Source organism: Amphibalanus amphitrite, unplaced genomic scaffold (genome assembly GCF_019059575.1).
Source record: "Amphibalanus amphitrite isolate SeventyFive unplaced genomic scaffold, NRLGWU_Aamphi_draft 000416F_arrow, whole genome shotgun sequence".
In the NCBI taxonomy this organism is placed as follows: Eukaryota; Metazoa; Arthropoda; class Thecostraca; order Balanomorpha; family Balanidae; genus Amphibalanus; species Amphibalanus amphitrite.
In genome coordinates, this window is record NW_024881910.1 from 53,198 (window position 1) to 76,757 (window position 23,560).

Sequence of the window (23,560 nt, forward strand, 5' to 3'; positions counted from 1 at the left end):
GTCACTCGGTGTAGCTATGACAGTCATTGAAAGTTTTTATGAGGTGAGGTCACTTCAAGTGACCTGGTGACCTGACCTTGAATGACCTTGGTCTGAAATTTTCACAACATGTGTAGAATTGATGTATGATAAGGTGTACCAAAAACGGCGGCGCTCCGCGCCGCCGTTTTTGAGATATTCGCGAAAAACCACAAGGGGGGGGGGGTGTTCAAACACCCCCCCCCAGCAGGGCGCGGGATAATGGCTGAAGATTACACTGATCTTGAAAAACTGCTAATATATGTGCAAAGACACATCAAAATGAAGCACTTAATACACACTCAACTCAATGCTGTTTATGCTTGCAGGACCTATCTACAGGTGCTCGTTTTACAGAATCCGTGGTTACCAAATAAGTCCAAACGACTTACGACTATTGGTGGATGGTCCAGCGCAAACGATTTAACGTGCTGACCCTCAACTAATCCCTTACACTTTTCACTTATGTATTTGAGCAGCGCACTTTCTCAGGGCCCTCGAAGAGAAGTAACGCCGACAGCGGGGGCGCGATGGGGTCGGTGTGGATGTATTTCACCGTCCGGTCGCAGCGACCGGTCACTCTCGGCCTCTGCACGCGCTGGTCAGTCACTCTCGGCCTCTGCACGCGCTGGCCGGTCACCCTCGGCCTCTGCACGCTCCTCCCGGTCACTCTCGACCCCTGCACGCGCTGGCCGGTCACTCTCGACCCCTGCACGCGCCGGCCGGTCACTCTCGGCCTCTGCACGCGCCGCTCGGTGACCAATGGCCACCCCGCAGAGCGGCTCCGGCGCCGTGAGCCGGTCGGAGGGTTTACGAGCGCCGCTAAACCCCTCCATCCAGTGGGCGGCTAGTGCGACCGGCACCGGCCGCCGCATCGGCCCGAATCGATGGCGGTACTAAGCCGCGAGTGACGCCGTGAGAAAAGGAGCACGGCCGGAAGGCGGGCACGGAGTCCTGGGGCTTCAACATACACACGCAGAGGAGACAACGGGGAAGACAGGCTGTGGAACGGTGCTGGGCTCTAGGGCCCTGGGTAGGCTCCATCTGGGAAATGGAAATAAAAAGCATTGCTGATCTCAGACAGCTAAGGCTGAACTGCACTATAGCGATAACTCATGTTTGTTTTTCAATGGAAAACAGCGCAAAGTGATTCTATCATCCCGCTTGGCTCTTGATCGGCCGCACCGGACACCACTATCCCAAGGTTGTGGAGTTGATATTTTATTGTTTCAATAACCGGAATTTCGTTGATGCAACCTACCAAATACCGAAGCAAAGCTAAGAGCAAAGGAAAAGTGTGAGATAGATAAGAACTTCTGGTGTTTTCTGAGGAAAACAGTTCGTACACCATCCATGATTATTTCATTTAGAAAGACCCGACACGGATGATTGCACAAATGACGCCTAACGAAGTCCAACAATATATATTATGCCGATTATGCCCTACTGACCGGTTACCTCAGCAATTTGCTGATGTTAAAAAATTACATATGCATGAATTGGAATTGTGAATGTGCTCCTGCGTTGTGGGCCGGTATTGATACGTGAAAATACAGTCAGTGTCAGATAACGTTTCAAGCAGTCTCTGCGTGGCATACTCTTAACGTAGCCGGCCACGCTGTGACCCTTGGAGTGGTGTTTTAGTTCATAAAAGAATCTCCACGCACTGATATCCGCAGCACCCTTACTCGAAATGCCTCCCCAAGGGGTAGTGCAAATGCCAGCATCTGAAGGCTTGTGCGCTACGAGAATTAGACAGGAAAAACGAAGCCTTCCACTCAAATTGGTAAGGGTGCATTTGAGATGCATCGCAATATTGAATCAAAGCGGGTTCAAAAGACTGCTTATATTTGATCAGTACTTCTAAGTCCAGCTTCGAATGAAGTTAAATGAGGAGGGAGAAGAAAACTCAGTTAATCCGTCGTAAAGAATTAGGCCACAGGCTTCCTAGTTTGCCTTGGCTCGAGAAAATGCAATTTTCTCTTCTCAGCGGTTGGAGTTTTGCTTCATTATGTCCCGCTGAGAGCATCCAAACGAAGGAGTTGTTTAGAAAAAGCAGTGGCATTTTTTGCGTCGTAGATATAGCTGCATGTGTTCTGCCGAGGTTACAGTGCTATTACTGCATTGCGTGAGTGTAGTGTGGTGGGTAGCTTATGAAAACTGTAATTTTGACAATGTTTGAGTTTCATTTCAACCATGGAGACAAATTCAGGAAGATTTGCTGTATTAAAACGAGTGCATGGGGGAGATGCAAGTGAGGCAGATAGAGAAAGAAATAGAGAGAGAGAGAGAGAGAGAGAGAGAGAGAGAGAGAGAGAGAGAGAGAGAGAGAGAGAGAGAGTGAGAGAGAGAGAGAGAGGAGCGATAAAAAGGGAAAGGAAAGACATTGAGAGAGGGAGAGGGATGGAAAAAGGAGACAGTGGACGAAGGAGAGGAACAAGACTTAGCATGTCCGCAGATGCTGTCACGTCTTGCCATCCGGTAACACTGTTTCGTTGTGGCGAGTCTATGCAGGAACGGTGCCCGTAGATCTGGTAGAGCTAGGTCTCAGGGCCACCGGCGCCAGGGCCAACGTCTGGTATTGGCAGAAATCCTGCACCGCGGAGACGACCAGCGCTCTCCCCGCTCTCCCCTCCTCCCCTGCTCTACCGGCTGATGTATCGTCCGACCAGGGTATCACACCGGTGTCGGTAAAAACGCTCGCCGGCATGGCAGGCGCCCGCCGCTCGGCGCCTCACCGACCGCCGACACGCCGAGCGTTGACGCCCACAAAAACCGTCAGCAACTGCCGCGCGAATTGGCGCCGCCCAACTCTGGTACCGGCGACCACCGCCGTCCAACCGCAGATCGTTGGCGAACCTGGCGCACCGGCGGCGCTTCCAGCGCAACAGGGCTGTAAAAACGCGGCCAAGTGCGCCGCGTTCGTCTCACTCTGTCAGCTGCGCCAAAGCGATGACGGCGCGCTGACCGGAAAGGACCGAGCTCTCTGCCGGCGACTGAGCCGGCTGACGGGACTGAGACTCTGGGAGGGTCCGGCCGACGGCGGGTAAAACATTCTTTGGTAAAGCATTTCTTTTGAAGTTGGTTTGCATTGTAAGTTTTATTTGCTGACTTCCTGTAAATAACATATTAGAAATAGCCCGTGGCACCGGAGCCTGAGGCTATTTGGTAGCAAGCTGTAAAGAAGGTCCTTCCGGAGGGTGCTCGTATAAGAGCAATGCTGGTACTCAGCACCATCGTCCATTCTCATTTGATAACTGGGCAGTGGGCACTCTTCTGACCATTCGGTGTGTGACACATCGGTCGGAAAGGCAGCAGTGAATATCCTGCAGATAGATGACCCGTGGAGGACCCGCAGCTACAGCCACCGTTCCGTCGTTTCCATCCTCAGGATATTCAACTCCTTCTCCTCCACGCCTCAACTACCACTTCCGGGTTGGACGGACAACTTATGTAGTCCCATGCGGGAAGCTCCTCTAGGGGCAGGCCCGTAGCCGGGTGCGGTGAGTGTTTTGGGGATGGGTGGCCTGTCCACTGGATGGGCTCAGCCCCGACGACTCACCAGGATGCCCGCCCAGACCAATGTCTCCCCCGAATTCCTATCATCTTTCCGGCTCTGGAATGGTCCCGTTAGACCAAAAAGCCAACCCCCCCCCCCCAAAAAAAAACATACAGGCTGTTTGCTGGTCAGACCAGCATCAAGAGCCTTTAGCGTGTTAGGGCCGCGGCTGCCGCCCCTAAAACGCTAACCAGAGCCCTCGTCTCCCGGCTCACCCCCAAACGCACACATTAACCCGCGCACCGACGGGGATCTGCGCCAACTTAGTACCGACGGGGGGGGGGCGGATGACCGCCCCCCCCCCCTGAGATCTCGAGAACGAAGCAAGATAGCGACAAGCGGTAAACGGCATCGGATACGCACGGACAAGGTCTACAATTTTTACCAAGGTCATTTTCAGGTCAGGTCAAAGATGACGTCACAGGGGTCGAAAAAGTCAAAATGGCGGCGCTAGATATGGAGAGGGTTTTTCTCGAATAACTTTCGAAGTAGTCAAGATAGGAACAAACTAAGGGCATCATCGTGATCCTCTCGTCAATCCGCATCGAATGATATATATGTTGACCTCGAAAGGTCAAGGTCAAAGGTTGACCTCAGGTCACGTGACCTCGAGGTCATCATGTATATCATTCGATGCGTCTTGACGAGCTGAACACAATGAGACCATCCGCGCGGCTGTATCTTGTTCCTGTAAGGAGTTATTGGCAAAAAACCTTTGGTGACCTTTGATGACGTCACATGACCTTACAGCTGCCCAACAGCAAAACAGACCTCAAGGTAGTGAAGGTTGATCGTATGTGAAGTCATGTATGGTATATGGGGCCATTCCGACCCGTTTTAGTGGTAAAAACAGGGAGTTGATTTTTCCCCCATTGACTTATAATGGGGAGGTCGCGAAATTGACCTGACCTTAGGTCACCGACATCAAAATTCCGAGATATACAAATTGTAGCTACTAATGACCTAATAACATCCTGCGACTTTCAAAGGCCTCCGACATCTACTGTAGCTCTGGCACAGTGACAAAGTTGCAAAAAAGTGACTTGAGGTTGGGTCATTCAAAGTGACCTGGTGACCTGACCTTAAAAGTTAGGAGGTTCAAACTTGCACACCATGTGTAAAATTGATGAGAGAATAGTCATACAAAATTTCGCGGCGCTACGCGCCGCGGTTTTCCCGCTATCCGCGAAAAACCTCAGGGGGGGCGGATATCCGCCCCCCCGTCGGTGCGCGGGTTAATTAATCGCGGTTACAGGGCTTTTTCCCTCGCGCCGTTTTGGCTTAGGTGCGAGGTTTTTGCCCTTTGCGTTAGGCGTCGGGTTTTTATTATTTAGGACTTTTTCTCCCGACCATTACACCCCACAACAAGGCCCCGCCGGGGGGCTGGAGCCTAGAAGGTCTTATACGTTCTGTCAGTGCGATGAAAGCTTCCCGGCTCCATTACACTGAGACTGACATCAGCTCACAAGTGTTCATGTCTATCATGTATTGTTAGTAAAAGTCATTCCCACTGTTGTGTTTGCGACTCCAGACATCTCGGCTCTTTGGCTGTACACGTAAGTACCTCCCTTAGCTTTGGTTCCAGGATCCCACGTTGTTTTTGCTTCCGGGTTCACATAAACCGGTTTAACGTAACACTTGCTGCCCGGCGAAAATTGCCGGAGTAACTGCCCCCTGCTCGGGAATGGAACTAGGCCGAACGAGCAAAAAAAAAAAAACTGAGAGGCGGACGGACGGACAGACAGAAAGAACAGACAGACAGACAGACAGACAGACAGACAGACAGACAGACAGACAGACAGACAGACAGACTGAGTCGGTCGAGATGAGACCCGGCACGCGACGCTGACGGTCGCCCCTCCCCGGAGAGTTCGGGGGAAGGTAATGGATACCGCCGCCGGCACTGGACACGGCAGCCGGCCGGGGGCGGAGCGCAGATCGTTATCACTGACATCCGAGGCCGACGAGCGCAGAGAGAACTGTCGGCCGCTGTCCGCCTCTGGCAGCCACTGAGATACTGGAAACGTGGACCGGAGAGCTGGCAGCGGCCGAGCTGCGGGGTGGCTGCGGACCAGAGAGCTGGCAGCGACTGAGCTTGGGGTAGACGAGGACCAGAGAGCTGACTGCGGCCGAGCTGCGGGCCAGAGAGCTAACGGGAGCCGAGCTACTGGGACCGTGGACCAGAGAGCTGGCAGCGGCCGAGCTGCGGGGTGGCTGCGGACCAGAGAGCTGACGGCGAGCTGAGCCAGCCCGCCGACCGGGGGCCGGACTGAGCCGGCACCGATCGAGTTGGGTAAATCACGGTAAGAAGGAAGTATGGACCGAGCTGTACAGACCGCAGTAAGCACATCATTTACCGTCAGAGCTAGGTAGAGACTACGGTAAGCACGGGGTGTGGTCCGAGCTGGGTTGACTTTGGTAAGCCTTTGGTAGACTTTGGCGTAAGTATGATGGACCAAACTCGGGTAATTCGTATGAATGTACTTCGACTGTCAATACAATGAAGCAATGAATTCAAAATGAATTCAAAAGCCAAGAATCCAGGGTGTCAGGGAAGATAAAGAACTATAATAACATCCCATGTTTGCATTTAGATTGTATATAAAAGCCAATCAAGAAGAAAACCCTGGATGCGAAACATCAAAAGCCTTCCCTTTGACGCTGCTTTGCTGGAAATGTGAGAACGTTCAGCACCGCTTCACAAAACGTTTATACAATGGCTGCACTGGCTGGTGCATTGATTACGGAGCGAGCGAAGCGAGCGTAGTCTTTCCTTAGATTAACGGAAATTTCTGAGTATGAGCGGCCGGCCGGCCGGCCGTGCGGACGCTTTTGCGAGGCTTATATCTCAGCAACCACTTGACCGATTTACATGGGGTAATTTTTGTAGGGTAGCTTCATTCCTTCTACCAAGTATTGGACTATTCCCGATGCATGTGGGTGACCCCTTATGCACGTGCCACGCGCAAAACGAAGAGGTGTCAGTTTTGTAATTGTTGCAATATCTCGGTAACTACTTGGCCGATTGCGCTGAAAGTTGGCATGTAGGTAGGCACCCACTAGGCACTGCATATCCATGTGCCAGAGTTGGGGTGCTGCTGCACGTGCGCACGTGCAGGGGTCGTTTCCAGATCTCGAGAACGGCTGGACCGATGGCGCTCAAATTTGGTACACGGTTAGGGACCAGTTAGTAGGGTGCCGTGCACAAGTCAGTTGGGACCCATTCTGCACGTGCGCATGTGCAGGGTGCCGCTTCCAGATCTCGAGAACGGCTCGGCCGATCGTGCTCAAATTTGGCACATCGCTAGAGACCGGTTAGTAGGGTGCCGTGCACAAGTCAGTTGGAGGTACCCCCTCGAAATTTCGCACGTGCAAGGCTCACCCTCTCGCTCGCTCCGTTAGTCGCCCCAAAAGGCGCTATACTGGTTTGATTAGATCTTGCAAGTCGCAACTCACAGTGTTATGTACGGTTATATAATCCAAATGCAAATACATAGGACCACTCCGTGCATTTAGAAGTCAAAGTGAAAACGTACAAATGGTGCTGGGGACACTTATCATGATGTTTTGCGCTTTGAAGGGCGTCTTTGCCCCCAACAATGTTAACCGCCCATTATCTATTAAGGGTTCCGAAAACAGGGAATAACACAGCTTGCTTTTCCCACTGAATAAATGGTAATTACATCAGAACCAAATGCATCAGAACCATTGCCATTTTACTATTTACTTACCTCATTTTAGAAACAAATTTTAGGGCTACATTTCGAAACATTTCGATTTTACATTGTCAAAGTAATGGAAAAAAGGTTCGATGCCTTCTCAGCACATATCTACGAACATGACATATCTATAGCTTACTATGAACATATCTAATATAACATATCTGAACATATCTAAGCATATCTCGAACGAGTACATCACTTATTCAGTTCAAATAACAACTAAAAACCTGCCCACCCATTCTTTAACCCTATTCCTGGCGGGCTCCGCCGGGACAAGAAACTGGCCGGGGGGGCCGATTCGGCCCCCCTTCAGATCTCAAAAACTACACATCGCAGCGACAAACGGTAAACGGCATCGGATACGCACGGTCAAGATCTACAATTTTTACAAAGGTCATTTTCAGGTCAGGTCAAAGATGACGTCACAGGGGTCGAAAAAGTCAAAATGGCGGCGCTAGATATGGAGAGAGTTTTTCTCGAATAACTTTCGAATTAGTCAAGATAGGAACAAACTAAAGGCATCATCGTGATCCTCTCGTCAATCCGCATCGAATGATATATATATATATATATATATATATATATATATATATATATATATATATATATGTTGACCTCGAAAGGTCAAGGTCAAAGGTTGACCTCAGGTCACGTGACCTCGAGGTCATCATGTATAGCATTCGATGCGTCTTGACGAGCTGAACACAATGAGACCATCCACGCGTCTGTATCTTGTTCCTGTACGGAGTTATTGGCCAAAAACCTTTGGTGACCTTTGATGACGTCACATGACCTCACAGCTGCCCAACAGCAAAACAGACCTCAAGGTAGTGAAGGTTGATCGTATATGAAGTCATGTATGGTATATGGGGCCATTCCGACCCGTTTTAGTGGTAAAAACAGGGAGTTGATTTTTCCCCCATTGACTTGTAATGGGGAGGTCGCGAAACTGACCTGACCTTAGGTCACCGATATCAAAATTCCGAGATATACAAATTGCACATACTGGTACCCTAACTAAAGCCTGAAGAGAAGAAATTGCTCGGTCAAAAACTCTAGCTCTGGCGTGATTGCAAACTTTTCTGAGGTAGGGTCACCAAACCGCCTCTGGTGACCTGACCTGAGGTCAGATCAACTCAAAATTTTCAGACATGTTGCGTAGAAGCCTTTTAGGAAAAGTCAGAAAATTTGAGCTTCCTAGCTCAACGCGTTTGGGAGAAATAACCAAAAAACCTCAGGGGGGGGGGCTCCTGAGGCCCCCCGCCAGGAATAGGGTTAACAGGTCCGAAATCGTAATAGACATCTCCCGTAACTTGTGATGTCCATTTACATACATACAAGAGAGGTGCTATGACCCACTGACAAGAATACAAACTAGCCAATCTTTCTCGTCCAAAGAAAGTACAATATGTCCGTATATAGAGAGACTTGCACAATGAACAGGTCAGAACCACGCAAACGAGGCAAACAAACAGTAGCTGCACTATCAGATCTTCTGCCTATTGGCAGACTAAGCACAGCTTGCCAGATGTTCGCAAGCGCTGAGTTCAAACATAACATAAAGTTACCGAATGGCTGACGTTAAGATAAAACAAGCGTGGGCCGGTAGTAATCTCCCCGCGATCGGCCGGGTCCTGGCGCCGCCCGCCGCCCCGCCGGTGGTTTGGCACCCACCCTGTGTGTTTTGGGTGACGCTTCACCCTCCGACACGGGTCACACACGTGCTGTTGTTTATCCCAGCAGGGTCCCGATTGCGTCAATACGTCAGCGGGTGATCAGCTCGCCAAAAACAGATACGCTAACAACATCCGATGCCGTCACTAGTGAGATTTACTATTCGTTTTAAAGGGACCATCCCACCTTAACATTAGTTTTGAGTTGAGATAGCCAAGTTTGCGGCCAGGCTCAGAAACCACCATTTATCCTGGTCGCAACCCGCGCAGCTTTATGGTGTTCAAGAAATTTCTACACCTGCCTGTGCTCGTAAATCATGCTGCCAAAGTTTTCTAAATTAATTTTATCATACACTTTTGTTATCCAGAATGGTTGCACTATTGTTTGGTATCATATTATTCCATGTAAATATGGTAGTGTAAAGTCCGACCAACATGTTACCAGATTTGAAGCTGTTACGTTACCTAAGTACCTGTTTTTTACTGGCGTGGTGAATGTCACCTGGATTTTGTTTTGAGGTGCAGACCTAGTAACTCTGACTACATGGGTTTGAAGCTATTATCTATTCTGTTTTTACTGGCCTGGTGAATGGCGACTGATGTTGTCCGTGGATGGCACTGAAACAAATTTTGAGTGTCATGTACAGTGTTTTAATACAATGCTGAGGGCTGAAAGTTGTCTTGTTTAGAGTGGTGAAAGTTCAGGATATGCCAGCCACCATGGTGGGTCAGAGTTAATGTGTTGCAGTCAGTTCGGCTTCGGCAAGCACACGGATGGGCATACGCATCAAGACCTGCTCTGCCATACTTTCAGCCAATTTTACCTAGGTAAGTCTTTCCTTTTTTCTGCCAAAAGCTATGACATTGTGAATTTCAGTACTGTGGCCTGTGTGTAGCTTTCAGGAAAGCAATTCTAAATAAAGCTCTGATAAAGTGCAAAATCAGCAATGCAGCCCTCTATTACATTTTCTACAACATCTTACTTGTTCCTTGCATGGAGAGAAAAATGCAATGTTATGAATTCGTTTATTCACATAATTTGACAAGCATGCAGTTACCTGCTACTATCACTGCACAAAACAGCAGAAAACATCAGTTGATCAAACACAAGACACAACAGAAGTTTACAACATATAGGGCTGCCGAACCTGCTTCCTCCCACCACAGTTGATGCCATTTCCTAGCCTGGCTTGATGTGAGCACTGAATAGCTGCTTTGTCTAATTACAGCTCACTACCATTCAACTTAAACTACTCTCTTCAAAGTAAGAGTGAGAGCGTTCAGTGTTCATAGCAGCTCGACAGACGACAGACAACAAACATCTTGACAAACCAACCAGTATTTGATTTGGCTAATGATTTATGTGCTTGTTGTTGTTGTATCATGGCCAAACTACTTTAACAGCAATAATCCCTGTTTCATCTTGATCTTGCTTTTATTTCCATTTGAACTCAGATCTTGAAACAATCATCTGAAGTGATATCAGATACTGGCTTCCGTTTCTCTTGAAAGCAAGTTAAAACAACAATGATAAACTATGGCAGGAGATGTGAGTTGTGGCAGTAGATTTTTGATTCAACATATGTAAACCTTATATTGCTTGAGACCTCTGTGACAGACAAACAAATATTTATAGTTTTTTGATAGTTTGGATTCTTGGCTTGATTTAGCAAATCAGCTGTGAACCTTGACTTTGAAATCACATAAATGTCATGGTACCCGAACAAATCCTCGCATGACATTTCTTCGTAGCACAATTTTTCGTCCGCATTTCTTCGTCTACAAATCTTCGTCGGTGCATTTATTTGTCCCTCAATGCTTACTCTTGCATATATTTGCGTTAAAGAAGAAATGCGAGCCGATTTTCATATACCCTGATGCGAGACAAAGTAATGCGATACGAATAAATGCCCTGACGGAGATTTGCAGACGAAGAATTGCGATACGAAGAAATGCCATAAGAAGAATTGTCCTGGAATCCTTCATTGGCCATCATATATTGACCTTGATAAGATAAACGCATCATTCGCGCAATATTTGTCGCACTTTGATACCAAATTATTGCTTCCAAATGCCGACGTAAAGAAAACCTTTATGTGACGTCATAGAAACAGCGGAGTTCCCAAAAAGTAAACAAAAATAAAAGTCTTATATCTCGAAAACGGGTGAATATTTTCCGGTAAAATTTGGTAGATGTTCATTTTCGCTCTTTGTGATTCACGCTACATCACTTTTATGCCAATTCATTAACTTTTTTGAAGGTGGGAGGGTCCCTTTAATGACCGACGAGGCTGTCGTCGTCGTCGTAGTCGTTTACAACTGCTTGGACATTTCATGAGCATGCGTTAAGAGCATTCAAGTTGATCGTTTGTAAATGATCGTAAGACGTTTCGTAGAGCATTGGACAAGCCACGCTTATCCTAAATACATTAGATAATATGATCCATTTTATTTCTAATGTCTATGCACAAGGATAAGAATTGCACTGGCGATATATAATCGCATAGCTTCAATAATTTACCGTGGGGAATGAGTAAACTGCGGCGATTGCCTGATAATTATTATGGTGAGGGAAACGACACGGGATTGCGTGCTTTGGTTCATTATTCCATCGGGATAGGTCATCATATTCCTGACGCATGTGAATTGTATTATAACGTCATTATTTTTTAGCTTACAACTTGTTTCTGGATTACTATAGGAGACAAATGACGTTTGTGGTGTACCGACATGAATACAATACTAACACAATTGCCGTGATGAGTTTATGAATTGCTATGACGAGCCATGAATTGACATGATGAGTGAATACATCACCGAGGCAGTCACTGTATCGCCGTAACGACTCATCAAATTGCCGCAACGAGTCAACAGAGTGCCGCGGCAGTCAGCAAAAACCGTACACACGAGTCAATAAGGAATAATTCTATCACTGACAGCACAACTCGCTGTCCTCTCGGCGTATGTACACTTACCCTGTTCGACCAGCTTGAACGCCAGCGTGTGCGGCGTGCCCTCGAGGCTTTTCTTCTCTTGGTAGAGGGCGGCCAGGTACTCAGACCAGCGCTCCTCAATCCTGCTGCGCTCCTCCATGTCTTCTGGCCCACCGACTCAGTGCGGACAGTCGCCGGCTCAGCACAGGCAGTCAACGCGGCCTGGTACTTCGGGTCAGCTTCCTTTGTCAAAGATTAGGCCAGCGGTTCATTGTGAAAGCGTTAATTAACTAACCATCTGTCTGTCAGTCTGACTGAAGACTATGATCTGCCCTCTCTGACGTTCCACCCCTCACGACGGGCCGATGCGAGGGCTTCTGTCGGACTCGGCACCTGCACGCGCCCCTCCCCGACCACGGCAGGCGACCGACTGTCGGTACCGACGGCGTCCCGTCGGCACCGACACGGACCGCGGCGCCGCCAGTCGACGACCGTCGCCGCCAACGAGCCTCCGGGGATGGCCACATCAGCCACCATTGGCGTCAAGTGTAACGATTTTTCGAGCTTGCATTCACTGGCTCATGCTGCCTGATTATGGTGACTGTTTGAAGTCAACATGACATCAGTCAAGCGCAGTAGACCGAACACACACAGACGACATTACGCTAATTGTTTTAGCGCGGGTGTGTGGGACGCCCATGGGCCTCCTACGGTGCTACGTCAGTCCATTGAGCAGCGGCGACGTCGGCAAATAGAGCTCGCCACCTGTGTCAGGAACCAGTGACGGTCCAACGGGCCCACGGAGGACCTATTGACGGTGCAACGGAACCTCGGAGGGCCCAGTGACGGTCCAACGGGGCCACGGAGGGGCCATTGACGGTCCCGCAGTGACTCATGGACCCAGAACGGGCAACATATCTCCGGAGGGTCTCAGTGACGGCTCAATAGACCCTCGAAGGTCTATGTGACATAGTGACATAGTAGCCGTTTTCACGACGGCCATCTGGTACACATTGGTGCACATTTGGTGCAGATTAAGTGCCGACTTGGTCAAATTAGGTTCAGTATGTTTCTTAGTAGCTAACGACCCCTATGGCAACTTGCCATAGGAGATGTACTGAGTCGGAGCCGGAGCCGGGGCGGAGCCGCCGGAGCCGGACCATTTTACTCGGAGCCGGAGCCGGAGCCGGAGCCGTCTGAAATTTTCACGGCTCCGCATCCCTGGACTCACTTGCCTTGCACTAATTGCTTAGCCGTCTGCTTTGTGATATTATTGGACAACATCATCGATTAAAACGCTAAAATAAATTCATAAAATGAAGATATTTGCTGTAAAAGAGATTTGGTGCAGATTTGGTCAAATTAGGTGCATTCGCCGGATGGCCCGTCGTGAAAACGGCTAATAACAGTCTGCCGGTCCAACGGACCGGCAGAGGGCTGGTGATGGTTCAACGGAGCCGCAGAGGAGACCAGTGACGGTCCAGCGGAACCTCGGAGGGCCCAGTGACCGTCCCGTGTTGATCGATGGATCTAGTGCAGTCAGCAGACCTTCGGAAGGTCCGAGATTCAATGGAACCTCGGAATGTCATAGTGACAGTTTAGTGGACCCATAAAGATGTTGACACCGAGCCGGTTTAGTTTACACCGAAGTACTTCATGAATACATATTGCACATAGATTACAATTACGCCGATTGTACCATTGTAAGTGAGTGATGCTGTAAGGGACGGTTATCTGCCGGCCGCTGTGCCCGTGGCCGGCAATCGTACGGGCCGCGTTGAGCTCTTAGTTGGTCACAAAGTCGTTTTGAAATGTGCCACTTTTTCGTGAACAACCCTGAAGATACAGGGTGAGATACAGTCTGGAGAGTGTGACAAATCGCGTTCTTTCCTGCTCGCAAGGCCTATTTTAATGGGAAACTTCATTAGGGTGGCAATGGCAAAGCAAGCTACAGGGGGCGCCATCGCAACCTTTGGCCAAAACCCTGGGATATTCGATTCGATAAGCATTAATTTATTTCGATATCTATCGGAAACCGCAAACACTCCATGGCTCTCCCAGTCAGATCCAATATCATTATGTGGATTTTTTTTTCATTATTTTTTTAAGATAGTCCGTTACCCATGATCAGGTAACCAGCAGTTACCTGCACCCACAGTCCCAGCGATACACAGAGACGTTACGTTAACACCTGGGAACAGTATAAAGTGATCAAGTCGCGGCACTCCATGCTAAGAGGTGGAAAACGCAAACAAAATATAATGCATGCAATACGATAAAAGAAAATTAATATGCACGTCACGAAGGAAGAAAGTAGTCATTGCCATGAAGTCAAACGAATGACTGACCACCATACTAATTGCTACGACATAACCAATTACCATCCATACGGGTGTTAGTATACCTATTACGCATTCGAACTCTGGAGTCTGGTAGGGAAAAAGCATGCCTGGTCATATGTTCGTGCAAGGTCGTTTGATTCCCCAAAACCCTTAGCTTCACCCCGCCGGACGGAGCCGATTTGGACGAAGGACGAAATGGTACGGACTAGGTGGATGAGATGCGGTACAATAAAGATGTACAAATATGGGTAACGCGTGAAGCGTAATGTGAATTTTATTGAATGCAATGAATTCAAGGAATGCAAGTGATAGTGACATCAGTTAAAGAAAATCGGAATACCGATACCAAACCAAGTACCTACCAACCAAAACCATGGGAAAATAGCGAAACCGAACCAACTAGGGAATATGAGGGAAATACTCATTCCTTACGAAATTCACAGTCTTTTATACTATATAGGTAGCGTGGATTCATAAAAGCCGTTTTCACGACAGGCTATCTCATATGGCGGCAGAACGGGGGGAGGGGGGAACCGGGGCACCGTGCCCCCCCCCCCCCCCCCTTCCTTGATTTTGCCATTTTAACATTAGCCCTATATGGGCATTGCATGAAAAGAATGGGACCAAAAGTAGGCGGTACCCCCCCCCCCACACACACACACACAAAGTTGGTATCAGATTGACCTCTGCAGCAAGTGATCGGTCGCACATGCGGCACGCGAGGCCGTGGAGGTTTCTGTCGTTTGCCGTACAGGTGTCTCTGGGACCGTCTTTCTCGGAGCTGACGACTTCAGACGCGGCTATTGTCGATGATCCATCTGGTATATTCTGAAATATGGTGAAAATGTCAGTCTCACGTTCGATGATGATCCCAAAAGAAGCCTGGAACACGGCTTGTTTTGCATACATAGTTGCAGAATGGCAGATGGGAAGACAACGTCGACTGAGACTCATTGAATCTGTTCTGTTCTACCTTCTAATAGACGACTTTTCGAATGTCCGTGTTCCCAGCGTACCTGAGACACGAGCGTAGACGCCGGGGTAGTCGGGCGACGCGCAGAACTTGCCGAAGCTGACGACGCCTACCAGGGTGATCTTGCCGTTGATTTCGAGCATCATCGGCCCGCCGCTGTCACCCTGGGACACGATGGGGGGAAATTGTCAATCATATCCATTGAGTTGTTGTCATACAGCTCGAATAGAAACTCAGACCTCAAAGAGGGTAGTTCCAACCGATTAAACCTATCACCTTGATGTTCGGCAGGAACAGGTGTTCCTTATCGTTGGCCGTCATGGACGACATGTCGACATATCCCCGGCGCCTCTGAGACTCGTAAAGGAGCTGTCGGATACCATAGGTGACCAGGGCCGGACGTTCAGGGCCGGCCGGACCCACCTGGCGGGCGTCCCTACCGCCGTGGCCCTGACCAGACTCCTCGGGGCCGGAAAGTGTCAGCGGGGGAGGGGGATGGAAGGGTCCCGGTCACCGAACTCACATCGCAGGTGTCTGTGCCGCCGTCGCGCTGACCCGCGCACAGCATGTCGTCGTTGACGGTGAGGACGATCCCGCGGAAGGCGTTGCGGTAGGCGTCACGGCAGACCTCGTTGGGCAGCACCTTCACGGTGGCAACCTGCAGGGCGGTGGGCTTGGCGCCCTTCTCGGCCAGCGAGCCCCAGCCGGCGATAGTGACGTCGCGATCCAGCAGGCAGGCCGGCCGACCGGTGCCCGCACACGGCTCCTCAGGCAGACAGATGGGCCGCACGATGCCGCTCACCAGAAGGTCGTGCAGCCAGCCCTCCCCGTCCTTCAGCCTGGCGGACAGGGGGAGTCAGTCGCCCAATCTAGTCCCCGAGTCGGACGGGCGCGGACAGCTAGCCCGACCGACACGGACACTCGCCTTCTGTGACGTCGGTGTGTGCAGCCTCAGACATCGCAGTGCCCACTGCTTTCTCTTCGCTCCTAGATACAGGGTATGCAGCGTACTCGTATATTGCTGCAAGTTTCTTCTCCTATCTTTGGAAACGTTCATATTTTTATTTACATAATTTGTGTGGTTACGCGTAATATAATTAACAGCATGTATTAACCCGCGCCCCGCTGGGGGGGGGGCAGAATCTGCCCCCCCTCCCGTTTTTCGCCAATAACTTCTAAACGCGTTACGCCAGCGACGTCAAACTTTCAGTACCTTATCATACATCAATTTGACACGTTCCCTGAAAATTTGAGCGAAATCCGTCGGAAAATTTTTGAGAAAATGACGTTTTAGTGACGTCATGTTCGCCATTTTCGCCTAAAAAATCGCAAAATTTCAAACGCCGCTAACATCTTCATTTTTAAAGGAATCAAGACGTAACAAAAAAGGTTATACGTGATTCTACTTTGTCTATCAAATGGCTATCTCGGTTTTTTGAAAATTTTGGATTTTGGCCCAAATTTTTTCAAAAAACCGACTTTTTTGGTAAAATAATTACAAAATCCAAAATTTTGAGAATATCGAAAAAACCGGAATATATGTCAGAGAAGTGGTCTATGTGCACCTACATACCAATTTTGAAAAGAATCGGTTCAAAAATGTAGGAGTTATTCAAAATTTTATGACGTCACGACACACAAAATTTTTGAAAAATGAATTTTTTGGAAGTTCTAGACCTCGTACGGAAACAAAAATAGCACCATTCGACTCGCCGTGAAAAACTGCATCAGATAGACACCCTTTTAGGCCTTAACAACCAACTTCAAAATTTGACCCCACTTGACCTGACCTTGACCTGACCTCGACCTGAAATTCATCCAGAGGTGGTCCATATCACTAATTGAGCGTGTCTATTGAATTCTATGAGTAAAATGACCCATAAAACATGTGTTGCACATGCCCTTTTCTATATTTTGTTTTTGGTGACCTGACCTGACCTGACCTGACCTTGACCTTGACCTTTGAATGACATTGTATGCAACGAATATTGTCTTGGTAGTCTAAGAACGCGTTTTGGGCAATCAGTCTCAGTCCATTCTTCGGCAACTACGGTGCAAGGCCGATACTGTAGAAACTTGCATTTTGTACCCTTGACCTGACCTTGACCTGACCTCTGACCTACTTAAGCAAAAAAAATTTGGGCTCTTAAGATTCGCCTCGTTGAGAGCTTTCGATTGCCGTTTTCCCCGTCTTTCTACGACCATCGGTTCGGAAGTTAGACAGGGGGGGCAGAATCTGCCCCCCCCCAGCAGGGCGCGTATGGCTGAATAGCCCAGCGGGGCGCGGGTTAAAGCCAGATTCTGATCGAAGTATCACGAGAAAATAAGTCCTTTCCACCGTAAATATTTTATGTCTTGCTTGTTCATGTGTTCCCCAGGACCTTCAACCGTCAGCATATATCATCTTTTTGTCGGGGTTACCTTGGCCTGAACGATGGGTAATGAACAAAACGTGTTGTGCTGTCCAGGGCTGCGGAGTCGGAGTCGGAGTCGGAGTCGGAGTCGGTCGGAGTCGACAGTTGTGACCGGAGTCGGAGTCGGAGTCGGAGTCGATTTTAGAAACCCGAGCCGGAGTCGGAGTCGGAGTCACCAAAAATCTGTCGACTCCGCAGCCCTGCTAGGTCTGCGGAGTCGGAGTCGGGAGTTGGAGTCGGTCGGAGTCGACAATTCTGCCTGGAGTCGGAGTCGGAGTCGGAGCTGGTTTTTGAAAGCCGGAGTCGGAGTCGGAGTCGGAGTCGCCGGAAATCCATCGACTCCGCAGCCCTGGTGCTGTCTGTTGACATAGGAACGTAACGGTATTGTGGTAATGGGTAATGAAGTAAGCTCTGTTTATAAATAGCACTGTCGAAATAACCTTCAAACGTCATAAGCCCCAATTAACTCCCAAACATAACTTTCACTAATCTCGCATGGTGCCGTTGCTACTACGACTCGACGAAAGATGACATGTAATTAGTGTGCCTTTTTCAGCACCCCCAATGTTGCGCTCCTGGCACTGTGCATGAATACTGACTCAACCTTAACAAAGACTGCTCTCTCGGAACCTGAGCTGTGAAATCGCCTATAATGGCTGTCTGAAAGTTCGCTATATAGGACTAAGACGTTTTACGTTTCCGTTTTAACATCCGTTATGATACAGGATAGAGCAGAGCGGTAGTTGTCATGTAAAATGGTCCAGGGAAAAAAAACGGTATGACAGGTATACCGAAGTTTCAGGACCAACCGTCGCTGTGTGGTATCGTACGGCGTCGTTTGAGCTGACTGGACTATAGCTCTGACCCAACTGGCTAAGCACCATAATCCCGAACTGAGTATCTTACTTGAGGAGGGCCAGGTCATCGTTGACCGTCCTTCTGTTGTAATCGGGATGTCGGATGATCTTCTCGATGCTAAACTTGATCTGTCGCTCATCGTCCCTCCTCAGGTGTTTGTTGACGAGCACGGCCAGCGTGATTGCAGACCGGCTGAAAAACGGTCTGTGTGTTACTGTGCGACATAAACGTAACATAGGTACGTGGGAGAAACGAACCCTCGGACATTGGGTCCCGCCCGCGTCCCTGCCCGTATGACAACAGCCCAATGTGGATTCAGGGAATGCATAGACGTGACGTTACAGTTTTCTTTTCTTTGTCTTAATTCCCCGGAGACATTTTTCTTTGTCCTAATTGGGCAGTATCTGGCTGGCCAGATGGTGAGTGTTCGGACTTCGGAGTTCGGACCTTGCCATCGAGCGTGGCATTATATTCGAGACCCTGGGGGCGAGGGGCTGAAGGGGAGTAACAAGAGATCGGAGTTTAACTTTTCCCTCTCACGCAGCATCTTGGAACGGTAGGGGGGGGGGGACTGCAGTGCAGGAGCAGGGCAGCTGATGCTGGGACGTTACCTTATCAGGCAGTGGGCGGCGGTGACGACGAAGCGCTCGTTGATGATGGCACCGCCGCAGAAAGGCGCGGTACTGAAGAAGTTGGCAATGCCGACCTGAGAGAGGCAAAGACAGATTCAGCAGGCGGTCCTTATCACAGAAGCAACGAATCGCGACCTACGATACAAGCCGATGGATGGTGAGTTTCCTTATGCTTGTGTTCATCGTTGTATCCATGCCAACAAAACAACTGCATTAGATAATGGATACCCTGGCACTTCTACAGCTGAAGCGACAGTTACTCCCCTGGTTAAGTTTCACCTATCAGACAAGGGAACCATCCGACCCCCCTGTTTATACTTTTCTCACCAGCCAGGGAAACTGTCCGACCTCTGCGGTCGCTCCTCCGACGATAAAAAGCTCATGCTCCACGCTGAGCACGCCTCCTTCCGATGTCCCCGTCTGACGCTTCCGCCGCGGCTTCAGGCCGCACATCGGGTCGTTGATCTGGATTTTACCGGAGTCCATGTTACGCTTCACTCTCTCTGTGAGCAGTGCGGCGACGGGACCCGGCGCCGAGCCTAGCCCCTGTGTGGGGCCAGGTCCAGCCGCAGAGCCGAGTCCCAGAGCAACGCTGGGCGGCATGAGCGACCGGTTCTGCTGGCAGGTACTCAGGGTCACCGCCTGCGGGTGAAGGTATAGGGGCAGGTCACCGGGCGGTTGTGGGAAACTGGCGGCGTTAGTCGTCCTCTCCCAGGACGCTCGGCAGTGTTTGGTATCAAAACGCGGCGCATACCACTTCGATACACTGGGGTGGTCATTCAAGTTGATACATCCGCAGTGTTAGACAATCGTCGTCATCTTGTCAGAAAACGGCACTTCTCAACCGTTTCACCCATCCCGATTAGACGTTACTCGGCCGCCCGCCGGACCCACCTGCAGCAGAAGCAGCAGTGCCAGCGACGCCAGGCCGGTGCGCACCTCCCTCGGAGACCACATGGCAGCGGAGACGGCAGTGTGCGACACCGTCAGTCTCTGAGCTCGGGCCGCGAGTGGCACCCGTCCGTCCGATCAGCAGCCAGGCCGGCAGGGGACGCCGCCCGTCCCACCGGTTGGCCTCTGTTGTGTTGTGATGACCACCGGCTGCTGATATCGCCACGAAACTTTCAGGACTTCTCCGAGCATCAATTTTACACCTTGTGATGAAATATTTTTCCAGAGCCGATGATCGGTTGGCCGTAAATTACGTCAGAGTGACGTCATATTCTGCCATTTTCGACCCAAAAAAGGTTTTGCGGGAAGAGCTGTCACGCCTACAGTTTTGGAGCAAGATAAAAAAATTAATATAAAAAAAGGTGTAAAATTAACAGGGCTACAAAACTGTTATCTCAGATTTCTGAAGCTTTTGGATTTAGGCCCCAAAAACTAAAAGAAAATTGAATAATTTATACCACAAAATACCAAAATTTTCAAAATTCAAAAACGCAATATATGTTATAGAATTATTAGCCTGCTATTAACATGCAAAATTTGAGCTCAATAGCTCCATTTTGGCAAAGTTGTAGCAAAAAAAAAAACTACTCAAAATTTATGCCGTAGAATTTTTAAACTCATTTTTGCCGTTATAGAGCACACAGAGTAAAATGAAGACCTCCATTGGATTCCCCGTGATGAGCTGCATCGAATAGGTATCCTTTTTATGCAAAAATATCAGCTTTGAAAGTTGACCTTTTTACCTAACCTTGACCTGACCTCCACTAGAACAGAACCTAAACCGGCTCTAATGATCGTGTAACCCACAACATCGATTTTAAGCGTGAAATTGGCCATAAAATATGTATCACATGACCCTAGTGTAGTTGGGTCCATATTGTGCCCCTTTGTGACCGGGCTTCTGTGACCTGACCTGGCATCAGTGATCTCCTAAGAAGCATTGTATATGGCGACCAACGCTACATCGATGATTCTCGATAACATGCCTTCTATTCGATGTTACAACGCATTCCTTAGAAGGCCCGTAATCGGTCGAAAATACGACCTTTGACCTGAGCTGTGACGTCATCGGTCGCGCCTAGGTCAACAAAACTCGGTCACAAGGTAATTTCCTGGTGGTGCTATCGAACGCCGTTTGAATTTTCCAAATCGGTCAGTAGCTTTCCGGGATCTTACAGGGGGGAAGGGGGGGGGGGGGGGCAACGGGTGGTAGAGTCCGCGTTTAGCTCAACGGGACGCGGGGTAACGATTCTCTAACACACCCGTGCTGAGACTGAGTGGACTCCGAGTGCCTCTGCGACACTGTATGTATTACGAATGGTGGCACCGTGCTTGGTTCGCAGGACTGCGCAGATTGTATGGTACCGCTGTGACGAAGGCCCGCGGCATGACGGTGCCGGGCCGGATTCATGGAGTCGGTCCCGCTGCCGCATTGCAGTGCTATACGAGACTCGTGCAATGCTGTGAGTGAAGTGACGGGGAGTTGATTCAATGCCACGGCCTTATTCAGTTCCATGATGTGGAGTGAATGGAATGGGGGTTGTATCGAGGAGGATTCGACTCACCCTGCATTATCTTTGATTATTACTTATTTTATTTGTTTTTAACATTTAGTAATCAATCATTCGTTGTTTATTTCCTTATTTCATCACTATTTAGTGTCACTAATGACTAATTAGGACAATATTCAAGCTATACAGTCTTGGACATAAATCAATTAAACGCGACTTTGATCACACATAGGCAAGCTGCATCACGCCTTTTATTTAGTAAAATGGTTAAAAGTGCTTATATGTATGCCTATAACATTATACTGATTACTCCATTGGGATATTCAAACGTCTTTGACCCAAAATTATTTTGCCCATTGTAATGAATGAGAGATACCTACTTGTTTCATTTCATTCCGACAGCCACTCAACTGAAGGTAAACCGGGAGCGATTTCATTTGATCCACATCGTCAATCACATGTCTGCGGAGTGCGGAACAAGGCAGCCCATCTCGGGTACCACAGTCTGGCCATGGACGTCTATAACCACGGCGGCTGCCCGGGGTGATTCCTCACGCGATGTGCGCAGTGGGGATTTTCCAGAGGACAGCCGCCCGATCCTCGGTCTCGGAGATCCGCGGCGATCCATCAGTGTCGGACGATCCGCGCGTGACACGACCAGCGACAAACGACACACACCGAGCCCCACAGGAGGCGACAAATGATACGCAGTGCCGACAAATGACGCACGGTGGATAATACACCGCGCACCATGCGAGACACAGTGAATAGGCGCGGATGGCACAGCAGGGGAGCCATGGAAGTTACCGCGTAATTTAATGAATTTTTGCGTGTCATCTACTGTTTTGTGTGAAGTGTTAACACCTAAATAACATGATGATTTTAAGATAAAGCAATGTTTATGCTTCACTGTGTTTTCTTTAATATCTTTGCACCCAAACACATCATACACTCAATACCATTGGCACAGCAAAATACATCGTAACAATTTTTAGCACATTTCAAGGTGTCAAAAGAAGCGAATGACTGATAAGCAGCGTCTATCTCATCTATGTAGAGCCTGTATGGGTAGGTATAAGAAACGTTACAATTACTTCAAAGTGAGCCCGCAACATTTAATAAAAAAGCGAAAAGTCGTCAAAAATTATCAAACCAAAGTCATCTGAGAGACAAAGCCATAATCTTGAAAAGAACGTATCATAGTTTGAACTTTGAATGCGACAGCTCATAAATGAACCGAGACCTTGCATTCCTTCAAAGGAATAGCTGATTAAGTGACTTCTCAGTTTTTACTGAGACCAATAGATTCGGATAACAAAAAAAAAAAAAAAATCCAGCGAAAGTTGCATCATTGTAATGCCGAAGTCGATTCTACTTTATCTGCGGTCCCACTGCCCACTGATCTCTCGGTGTTACTGTGCGATGTCACTACTTCCAGTGAAGAAATAAACCACCGCACGTCAGCGGCGGTAACCATTCGCCGCTGTTCGCGCGACTGAGGGCTGCGAGAATATCGCCACCGCTGCACCGGATATCGTCACCATCGCGGCGAATATCGCCACAATCGCCGCACGGAAGAGCTCGGCCGACTTCTCGAATCCGTGCCGCAGTGCTTTGGACTGTGAACAGTCGATACGAGCGCATTATTATGCATTCAGATGCGCAAACATTGTGAGCCACTGAAATGTAGGTAGGTATGTAAGATAGTGCTTGTGACTGACGTAAGTACATACATATTTCAGAACAATTATAGAATATGCCTTATAGTAACTTCGAAACAATTGCATCGAGGTATATAATATATATGTCTTGTCATAAGTAAACATGTCTTATATGACCAAGCTTATGAAAAACATGAAAGCCTCGTTACAACGGGACAAGCGACGCTGCTTCCGGGGGCGGATGGGATCCGGAAGGGTAGAGGCGGGGAGGGGCGGGGCCGCGGGATGCTGGACGGTGCCACCGCGCGCCACT

The 23,560-nt window shown here is 49.0% G+C and overlaps 2 protein-coding genes across 2 annotated transcripts in view; both read right to left on the bottom strand.

Moving 5' to 3' along the window:
* The window catches only part of LOC122390965 (KH domain-containing, RNA-binding, signal transduction-associated protein 2-like), a 43,934-nt gene extending 31,597 nt beyond the window's left edge, over positions 1 to 12,337 (bottom strand). Inside the window, exon 1 of the mRNA XM_043384439.1 lies at positions 11,948 to 12,337. Coding sequence (XP_043240374.1) covers positions 11,948 to 12,065 — 118 coding nt within the window. The 5' untranslated portion in view covers positions 12,066 to 12,337. The remainder of the gene's footprint in view (positions 1 to 11,947) is intronic.
* Positions 12,338 to 12,620: 283 nt separating this feature from the next.
* On the bottom strand, positions 12,621 to 20,081 carry LOC122390967 (venom protease-like). Its single transcript, XM_043384443.1, has 7 exons — positions 20,019 to 20,081; positions 19,452 to 19,766; positions 19,104 to 19,198; positions 18,541 to 18,684; positions 15,744 to 16,059; positions 15,264 to 15,384; positions 12,621 to 12,670 (listed from the first exon to the last, which is right to left on the bottom strand). The coding sequence occupies exons 1-7, from the start codon at positions 20,079 to 20,081 to the stop codon at positions 12,621 to 12,623; spliced, it is 1,104 nt and encodes a 367-aa protein (XP_043240378.1).
* Positions 20,082 to 23,560: the final 3,479 nt, after the last annotated feature.

Coding starts and splice junctions, on each gene's coding strand:
- LOC122390967 (XM_043384443.1), bottom strand. CDS start 20,081: ATGTGGTCTCCGAGGGAGGTGCGCACCGGCCTGGCGTCGCTGGCACTG. Junction 19,199..19,451: donor TCGGACAGTTTCCCTGGCTG/GTGAGAAAAGTA, acceptor TGCCTCTCTCAG/GTCGGCATTGCCAACTTCTT. Junction 18,685..19,103: donor GCCGCCCACTGCCTGATAAG/GTAACGTCCCAG, acceptor ACCGTTTTTCAG/CCGGTCTGCAATCACGCTGG.